A 9,992-nucleotide genomic window follows, 5' to 3' on the forward strand; every position below is an offset into this window, starting at 1 on the left:
CCAACCATTCATAACTCTAAATAGTTGAGGTCCCCAATTTTGGACTCCATTATTGATCATCAATGGACAATGATAGGAGAGTGACATGTTCAAAACGTATTGAGCTTGATTTGGCCACTTATTTAACCACTGCACACTTACAAAACATCTATCTAGCCTACTCACAGCATCTCCCCATGGGCTAAACCATGTAAAATGCTTCCCTACCAGTGGCAGCTCAATGCATTTCAAAGAATCTAAGAAGGAATTGAACTCCCTAACCTCCACATTTTCCTCAATATGAATCCCACGTCTGCCCCTCTTTTCCTCCACACCACACACTGCATTAAAATCACCTATCCAACACCACAAATCATCTCTACTCTCCTATTTCAGATCCAGTAATTCACCCCACAAATGTCTTTTATCCTCCATTGCACATGGTGAATAAATATTAACTATTGTTATAGTTTGATCTTGCTCAGACCATCTACCTCTTATGCCTAAAAAACTAGCACCAAAATAAGATTGCTTCGCAATTAATCTGCTCTTCCCGCACAAACATAATAATCCCCTTTTGCCATTAATTACAAGAATTTCCGACCATTCAACTAAATGATCCCCCCAAAATGCAAAACATACCTTTTGATGAACTGATTGTTGCTTAGTCTCTTGTATACAAACTAGGTTTGGCTCATTTCCCCTCACTTCACTTTCCTCCCTAGCCCCCTTGCATTAACGCTTAGGATCTTCATAACAAAACAATGGCATCCCCGCCTATGTGTTGCTTTTGAGCACCTTCTGATTCTTATTTATCCCTCTCTTCTATTTGAACGAGTTTATTAGTTATCTACCCTTCATCTCTATTCAGCTATGCTCTTGCCTTCTTCCCTAGGTCCAACAACTTACCTACCTTCACAACCTCAATTCTTATCCATACAGTCTTGTTAGGATATGTGCTAGCACATTCAAAAAGAGAGATTTTTTTTTTAAACAACCTTTCTACCTGAACGAACCTTTAGTGTTCCGAAAACTACTTTATCACTTGAGGTGGTATTTTTACTATAAAAAAAACCCCTTCTAATTTTGCATTCTAATAACTTTCTTTTTCCACCATGTCCCAAAACATCATCCAGGACCTCCACTTATTATTGTAACTTCCCCCCTGATCATCATGCATGTTTCTCTTCTGTTTAGCATTTCTACACATGGTTGTGAACTTGCTCTTCGTGAACCTCATTCCTTGCCTTTTGGAATTGCCTTGTTTGTAAAAAGATTTCGGTTGGGGCTTTGAAGAAAAGATTAAGCTATTCACCTGGAATAAGTCATTATGGACAACTTGGGAGAGATTATGTGTAGTTTGTCCATAATCTGTTGGGCCCAACCTCTCCTCATAAGATGAGTGTACTTGTAGCACCTCCCCCTTTTTCTACCACATGTTCTTTCGATGTGCTTCCCTCCATATCTTTGTAAACCCCTTGCGTTGGAAGGACTATGTTGTTAGAGTTAAGCCCATCTACCTCCCCAAGCCCAATTTGCTATTCTCCCTGTTCTTTGCTATAAGTCTGTGATAGTACATATTTAGCCCTCTTTCCATGTTAGTGAAAAAGCTTTGTAGGTCTACTGCCCTAATCACCCCTTTTCCTTTCTCCTTATCCCTAAACTTCCTTGATTTATGAATGTCTATCTGGTCATACTTTTTTTCCTTAGCCTAAATCCCCTCCAAACAACCTTTTGTAGCCTAAAGACGTGTTTCCTTGTCACTATTTGACTTATACCCTTTATCCTGCATCGCCTCGACTCTTGTGCACTCTTTCTTAACCCCCCACATCAGGTCACCACTATCAGCCTCCTCCTGTAGATTAGTTTCCTCCACTACAAGATCCCTTCCACACCATGACCCCATTATTTCTTCTGCCAAACTCTATTGGGTGGTTTAACAACATTTGCAAACGACACTTCAGGTTTTGTCCATGCTTGTTGAGCACCATGAGTTGCACCCCTCCTTGGTTCCAACTTCGCTTGTATCCCAAGTATTCTTCTTCATTGTCTTGACAAGTGCACATGAATCTTCAAGTTGCCAAGAAAGATGTTGTTTAATGCCCTCTGAAGTTGCGATGGGCTATCAACGCTCATGAACTTAATGAACCCAAACCTAGTCCCTTATTTATTCCTGGTCCTTGCTATGAAAAAATCCCTCACTCTGCCCCTTCTCAAGAAAATATCCCATAGTTGACGCTCAACTGTGTCTTTTAGAATATTGGAGAAGTAGTATTCCGTTAGACCTCCCCAACGCTCCTGGTGTTTCCCTCCCCCTTTCACTTTCTCTCTCATATCTCTAAAACAATAGCTTGTGAATATGGTTTTGTGGCTTTTGAATCTATGTTGTTTAATTAGTGACTATCAATGGGTTTGAGATGGTAATCGGGGTTTGTGGTGTCAATGGGTTCTTGTTCCGGTGATCAGGGATGTCAAGCCAACAACGGAAATACGAGTATGTTATTGTATAGTGTACAACAAAATCATGTTTTTATTGTTGAATAAAGGGGTGAAAAAAATTAACGAAAATATGATTCCATTACAGAATTATATTTTTTTTTGTTAATTTTTTGTTCACACTCTATGCAGTATAACAAAAATACAATTTTATTATACAATTCTACGCCAGAATCATATTTATGTGAAAATAACACGAAAATCCACCCAATTGAGTAGTTTAAATAGCACTTATGTAGCTGTAACCGTGTGCGACCATCTAGTATCGTTCAGTTCGGCCCGCTCCTTTATCTCTTCTTGACCGAAACACTCTCTCATTCTACTATTCCCCTCCTTCAATTTTCATTCTCCATTTTCTTCACTAAACCTCTCACTTCTTCTTCCAATGGCTTCCATCAACTTCAACCCCTTCGGTGGAAACTGGTTCTCAAAACCCCCTAATCCCCTCCCTCTCCCTTCCCTCCCCAACACCCTCACCGACGCACCCTCCCTCCCTCCCAACTTCGCCGCAATCTCCCTCCCAAACCCCTTCCGCCGCAGGCCCAAGCCCAAGTCCGCCGAGCCCACCGAACCCGGGCCCTACGAGCAGCTGGCCCGGCAGGTCCTCTGGGAGTGCGAGACCCTCCCGGACCACCGCCACACCCCGGAGGTCGATAAGATCCTCGCCGACAATGACGCCGCCTTCGGCGGCGACGACGACTCCGTTTTCGTCCGCCGCGAGGACGCAACGGACGAGGAGGTGCGGGAGAACGCGGAGCTCGTGGAGCGGCTCCGCAGCAGCCCCGTGGTGCAGTTCATGGCGCGCGCCGAGGAGATTCTGGACAAGATGAACGAGATGGAGCTGAAGGAGAACGAGAGGCCGTACCACAAGGAGGATTGGGAGGTGTGGAAGAATGTGCCCAATGTTATTGGGCTTGACGGGAGGCCCATGCCCAGAAAAGCCCAGAAAACCCGCGAGGAGGCTGATGATAAGTTTTGGGATTTCGCTAGGCAGTTCTTTTTCGGGCTGTGGAATTTCAGGCAGAGGCCCTACCCTCCTGGGAAGCCCATTGACGCGGCCCAGTCTATTGGGTATAAGAACCTTGAGAGGCGCTACTATGACTGTGAGTTGCAATGACTTTCCAATCATGTTGTATTTTGCCACTGTAACTGTAAGAGTAGCTAGATATATAACTGTGGTGTCATAGAATTGTAGAAAGGTCTCTACTCTCTTGTAATCTTTCATCAAAGGATAAAACCATAGGCAGATGTTTCGTGGACTACATGAAAACTAATTCATATCACTCTTAGGTTGTAATAATTGCACGACTTTTTGTTTTTTTTTTTTTTTGTTTTTTTTTACGTTGAATGACATTTTGAACAATTACAATTTATAACAATTGTTGAGGTGTCACATTTACTACAGATATGACCAATATTCCACCAAAAAATAAAAGAGAGATGACCAATATAGTCTTTATAAGTCAGTCTTCATCTTACAAGCTGGTTTTATGAGTATGAGTTAAGGATTATGCCAACTTTTTAAAATTGTATTAAAGTTTATCCTACATTTGTTATTGGACTATCTGTTTGTTTACGCTCCAAATGTTCTTTCCTAGGTGTCAGGGGTTCTTAGTTATTGTGTCACTTGATTTTGATGCCTAGTTCTGGGCTTGAGGGAGTGTGTTGAGATCATGCATTGGTTAGAGATATGGACAATGTAGTTTTTACAAGTCGTGAGTAATCCTTATCTTATAAGTCGATTTTGTGGGGTTAAATTAGGTCTTAAAATCCAAATTTTAAGAACAATAGCCTTATTTCATCATGTGAAGTTGGTTACATGGATTATGCAATACCCTTTAAACTTGTTTAAAAACCAAATTCTCAAGGATATTAATACTGCATGAAGTGACATTTAAACATAATAAAAAAGGTTATGTTAAAGTTTTGGAATTAGAAAAGACGCAAAGTAACATGTTGCAAATGGAACTATATATCAAATGCTATAGATATAACTTAGTGTATCAAACTTATAAAACATTTAATTCTTAGATTAGATTCTTCTCAAGTAATGGTAAAGTAAGTTATCTAAGTCATCGATAGGAAAAACAATGGTTAATATTCCAATACTTTCATTTGTTATCCATGTGCTCATAATATCAATCATAAATTACTCATTTGATTCCTATAGTTTCATGATTCATACCTTTTTAGTCCATATGGTTTGAAAGTGATTTTTTTAATCCCTATATTTTACATTTTAATTTTATTTTAGTTCTTATAGTTTGAAAGTGGTCTTTTTAATTCTTATAGTTTGTATTTTAATTCTCTTTTAGTCCTGATAGTTTGAAAGTGATATTTTTAGTCCTTATAATTTGTATTTTAATTACCTTTTAGTCCTTACTACAAAAAAAAATATAAAAATAATTAGTTACAAATTAGTTATAAATTATAAACTATTTTTTTATTACAAATTATCTTGCGATGAATTAGTTATGAATTATTTGCTAATATTTTTGTAGTTAATGGTAATTGATAATATTACTCATATTTTGATGGTAAGGATTAAAAGGGAATTAAAATATAAAGTATAGGGACTAAAAAGATGATTTTCAAACTAAGAGACTAAAAGGGAATTAAAATGTAAATTATAAGGACTAAAAAAATCTCTTTCAAACTACAGGACTAAAAAAATCACTTTCAAATTATCGGGACTAAAAATGAGTAATTAAAACTTTTTTTTATTAACGATTGAGATTACTCACTTGATCCTCTGAAGTGAGTTGCTTACTTTAGAAGAGGTGAATCTTTAATTCTTAGCCTTAAATGGAAAAATACTAACCATTAATAATTTCTTCGTCAATTACTCAATTTACTATGAATTATATGGTTCTTTGCATTTAATATGTAACTCTTTTGCAAATTGAATTATTGAGTTCCATAGTTGAAAAGACTTTAAAAGTGTTCTGTTAGAGTTAGAGATGGGTTTAATTGTATTAAATGAACAGAGGTAAGAATGTTGAGTGGGTGTTTAAACTTTAAAGTCAAGTGTGTCAATGGTGAGAAGACTTAGAAAAGCAGAACAGTTGTTGAAATGAAATGACATTTAAAAAAGAGTAAGAATGTTAAAAATTTGTTGTGTGGTTAGGAAAATCCTTTTCTAACACGGTGACTATGATTCAAGCCGCTGTTGATTTACAGAAGTTGATTTTAAGCTGTTTTGAACATAAAATAAGCTAATCCAAATGCCAATGAGGGTTAGTTCAATTGGTAGGCTGATGGCGATAGCACTGGCAAAAAAGGTGTTTAGGTTCTATAAGGTCTAGAGTTTGACTCTTGTTGAAATATGTGCTTGAATATCTGTGTTGAAATATCTAATCTACATTGGTGACGAGGTTAATTGGTAGGAACGAATAGCCTGGTAAAAATATACTGATTCTTGTTTGTGATCCCTCAATGGTAGGCATTCACCAATCGTGGTGCTCTCTGCTTGGTTGTGGAATGTGGAATAAACAAGCTATCCATCTCCTTAAGTTTTAATTTGCTGGAATTTTTATTTTTTTTTGATAAGTTAGAATGGATAGTTGTGAACATTTTGTGGTTATATATTAATTACTATAAAATGAGCTGAATGTGAGATATCCAATCAATATTATCTTTGTTTTTTGAAGGTTTTGCAATAAAATACAAATCCCTTGATGTAAATATTTCATTAATTGATGTGTCTGTTCTTTGATTTAATTTTGGTTGGTTGTTGTATGATGTTTCTGTTTTCTTACTGATTTAGTTATCATGAGAAGTGGTGGGTGGTACTATAAGGATCGGCTGGGTCGCACTCGAGGACCGTTAGAATTGATTACGCTTAAAACTGCATGGGGTGCTGGGATTATTGATAAGAACACTTTCATTTGGGGTGAGGATATGGACGAATGGGCGCCCATCCATATGATTTATGGAATGGAGCGTGCAATCGCCACTTGGGAAGGTCTGTTGAGTTTCATCCTTTTTCTTTCTCTAATATTTATACTTTGATAATTTATTGTTTAGATCTGAGCAGAGTCTATGATGAAAGTTATAAACTTACAACATTTACGTATGTATTTTGACCATTTTGGCACCGTTCTTTATGATGATTGATGAATATAGAGTTAAAAAGTAGAGTGTGTAACATTATTTCCTGCAAAATAAAGTATGTGAACCTCTCATAATAAATCAATGTGTATGTCTTCTTACTTGGTATTTTGTTGGGGGATTCTTTCCACTTAGTTCAAATAAAGCAATGTGTTGAAAGCATATTCATGTGCATAAGTTTCCATACATTCTTAAATGAACCTCAGTAAAACTTTTCACTTTCCGTATTAAAGAATACATAATATGAATCCAAGCTGGCAGGCCCCTATGTTTTTGTATTTGATTAAAACTGATTCTTGGTTATGCAATCCTTTTAGTTAGACTTGCTGCTTCCGCAACAGCATTGCTTCACAAACTACAGAAAGGTATACCACCGTGGGTTCCTTTGAAGGGATTTGAAAAGAAGACTTATAAGCAACTTCAAGAAGAGGCTATAGAAAGCAAGAGACGTGATTTAGCAGTATTGGAAGCTAATGATGGTCTTTGGCCTGGAGCTAAAATTCCAAGTCATGCCCTATTTCTTTGGGCTAGTGGCTCTGAACTGACCACTATATTGGAACAGGATCACATGCCCAACAAATACATTCCCAAATATCTTAGGTATGTATACACTGGGACTGTTACTAGAATAGCAGCGAATTGTGATTGCTTTACTATATTCAGCAATTTGTTATGATTCCCCCCTCAGTTCATTTATTTATTTACTTTGGGTTGGGGTGGATGGCTGTGTGAGACAGAAAGAAGTTGGCTGAAATTATTCCAGGGTTGAGGCCATGGGAAGTTCTGAGCATAGAACAAGCAATGGATCGATTAACATTTAACGGGGAATGGTACCGTGAACCACTTGGTTCATTCACCACTGGTCCCCCATACCTTGAGCACTGGAATAGAGATGTTATGGTATGCCTTTTAATCAAAGCATTTTGGATTCATTTATTGCATATATTGAAGTTTTTTTTCTGTTTTTTCTTTAATTTCTTCTTTTCTTTTATATGGCTATACTTATGATCTGCCTTACCAATTACAACTTTTCTTTTTTATTTCTCTCCTCGGTAAAGAGTAAATTTATATTTGTATAACTTTCCCTTCCCTTGCCATCATTACTAGGAAGGTTGTTTATCTCCAGGCATACAGACTTAGCACTAGTCTCTTTTCTCCTAGCATGAGTAAATATCCAAACAACAGGAAGTCAGCTGTTAACTACTTCTCTCCGATGTCCCAATTCCCTTTCTATAGAAGCCTTTCCTTCCCCAACAAGATCTAAAACATGATGATGATACTGTCCAATTTCTGTTAATGGTTTCCTTTTATGTAAACAAATAGATTTTCAGATGATGTGTTGCATGTGCATGAGATTTTTGCAAATACCCTAAACAGTAAACACACTGCTGGAGTGCTAGTACACAAGGAAAGGGAGAACAAATCTTTCATTTCTAGTAAATGTTCTCTAATTTGATGATTTTTTAAAATAAAGAAATAAAATGATATATTACTAGCTTAAACTTAATGTGTTAATAACTTAATATTATGTTTATTTTTATAAACATGATATCTCTTAATTTAAAAACAAAATATTCCCCCTCCCCCTTTTCCTCCAAAACATATCCTTAGAGTGCCTGTACAACTACAATCTAGCTCTTGCCATAACTTGCTTTGTAAGGTCTTATGGAACATGAATTTTCATTTTCCCTAACTGTTTGCAGAGGTTGTATAAGATATTTGATGATCTTAACACCGAGTTGTACGAACATATGGAGAATTCAATTGCTGGCTTTGATAAAATTATGGAGAAGATCAGGGATGATTTTATTGCGAGAACTGATAAAATGTTGGAGAAGAAAGACAAAGAGAAAAGAGAAGCTCGGAAGAAAGCTGGGTTGCCTGAGTATCAATGGCCCGAAAAACCATATGTTCCTTAGTTTCATTTCTTGCATGATTTCTGCAGATCATATGGTAAGACTCTATTTTGAGTGAGCAGATTAAAAAATTTAAATTTAATTACTTTGAACTGACTAATGTATCATCAGTTGTCAAAAACAATTTATTTAGTCGCATTTGACTAAAATGGTAAAAACGTAATTTAGGGGGGGTGGGGTGAGGGTAAGGTTTTTCTTCCACCAGTTATTTGAGCTACATAGTTGACATATTATCGATGTATAAACATGCTTCCAGTTCCAGGAGTGCTAATAACACGTTCTCAACTATTAATATTTGTTGCAAACTTCAGAATCATGAGTGAGATTCATTAAAAAAGGAGCAAGTGTGATTTTCAATAAATGTCAGATTATAGTAAGGAGTGCATTAGAGAGCATATTGCTAGCATTTCTAGACACATTAATTTGGTTACTGTCATGTGAGATTCATTAGTTTGTTGCCTTTGGTAATTGCATATATCTAGTTGGTTCATCTTTTTGTGCATTACCTTATTTTTTATGGAAAAAATAAAAAATAAAAATCCAGATATTTTAATCTAGATGGGCTTTCAACATCTTAGCTTTCATGCAATGAGTCATGTTGTCGCAAGGTTGGTTCTGGTAGTTACATCTCTAATAGGTTCTCAAATATTTGTATTCAGCCAATATCTGATTGATTCATTAAACACAATTGCAACAGGATCTTTTGCATTACAGGGCAAGGTTGTTAGATGGTGAGAAGTGTAGCGAGGCTGATCCATTTATTAAGATTGCAATCTGGGATTGGCTATAGCAATTTTTGTCTTTCTTGGAGTTGGTTCGAACGTCTCTATTGTTAAATATTGGCATCTAATGAATGAAAATATTTTTTAGCCTCTTATCTGTTCTTTGCTTTTCGAGGAGGTGTCTTGCACAACCCCAACCTTTGACAGCTTGATTAATGGTGTGTTTGGTTCCACTTAGGGAACCAAAATTCACCGGAAAAACTTGAAAACGTTGTCATGATCCAATGTAGCTTTGGACACTGTTTGGACGCACTTATTTTTTAACTCACCGCTGAAACAAACATACACTAAGCCGTTGGTAACCACTTGAATGAAGCTTAGGGCACGGTGAAGTTAATTCCCAGGCATTTGTGATTTGTTGGCAAAACCAAATTGTTTCGGTTCTTCCATATGAGTCACATGGTGATGGCAAAAAGAATATTGCAACATTCATTTAGCCTTATTTTTGTACTTGTGTTTCGTATTAGCTTGCAACCATCTGGTCAACCCCATCTTATAATGTTTCACTGTATTTAAAAGGTAGAAATAAAATAGCAGGAGAAAAGTAAATAGAATATAAGTTACTAAGTAAATAAAAAGATGAAATAATAGAATCTAGAACTCGAAAAATGATGAGAATTATAAGTTGATATAATCTATTGCTAATTGATAATAAGTTTGATATTTCACTTCAAACGAATATCAAGATGAAGGACAAGAGGAAAGTCAT

The 9,992-nt window shown here is 36.6% G+C and overlaps 1 protein-coding gene across 1 annotated transcript; it reads left to right on the forward strand.

The window, feature by feature from the left end:
* The first annotated feature begins 1,569 nt into the window (after positions 1 to 1,569).
* LOC100801248 (protein TIC 56, chloroplastic) lies at positions 1,570 to 9,376 on the forward strand. The gene is made up of 6 exons (XM_003516931.5): positions 1,570 to 3,578; positions 6,242 to 6,439; positions 6,903 to 7,185; positions 7,323 to 7,485; positions 8,289 to 8,538; positions 9,199 to 9,376. The coding sequence occupies exons 1-5, from the start codon at positions 2,861 to 2,863 to the stop codon at positions 8,502 to 8,504; spliced, it is 1,578 nt and encodes a 525-aa protein (XP_003516979.1). The 5' UTR covers positions 1,570 to 2,860; the 3' UTR covers positions 8,505 to 8,538; positions 9,199 to 9,376.
* Positions 9,377 to 9,992: the final 616 nt, after the last annotated feature.

The sequence above is a fragment of the Glycine max genome, chromosome 1, assembly GCF_000004515.6.
Source record: "Glycine max cultivar Williams 82 chromosome 1, Glycine_max_v4.0, whole genome shotgun sequence".
Lineage (NCBI taxonomy): Eukaryota > Viridiplantae > Streptophyta > Magnoliopsida > Fabales > Fabaceae > Glycine > Glycine max.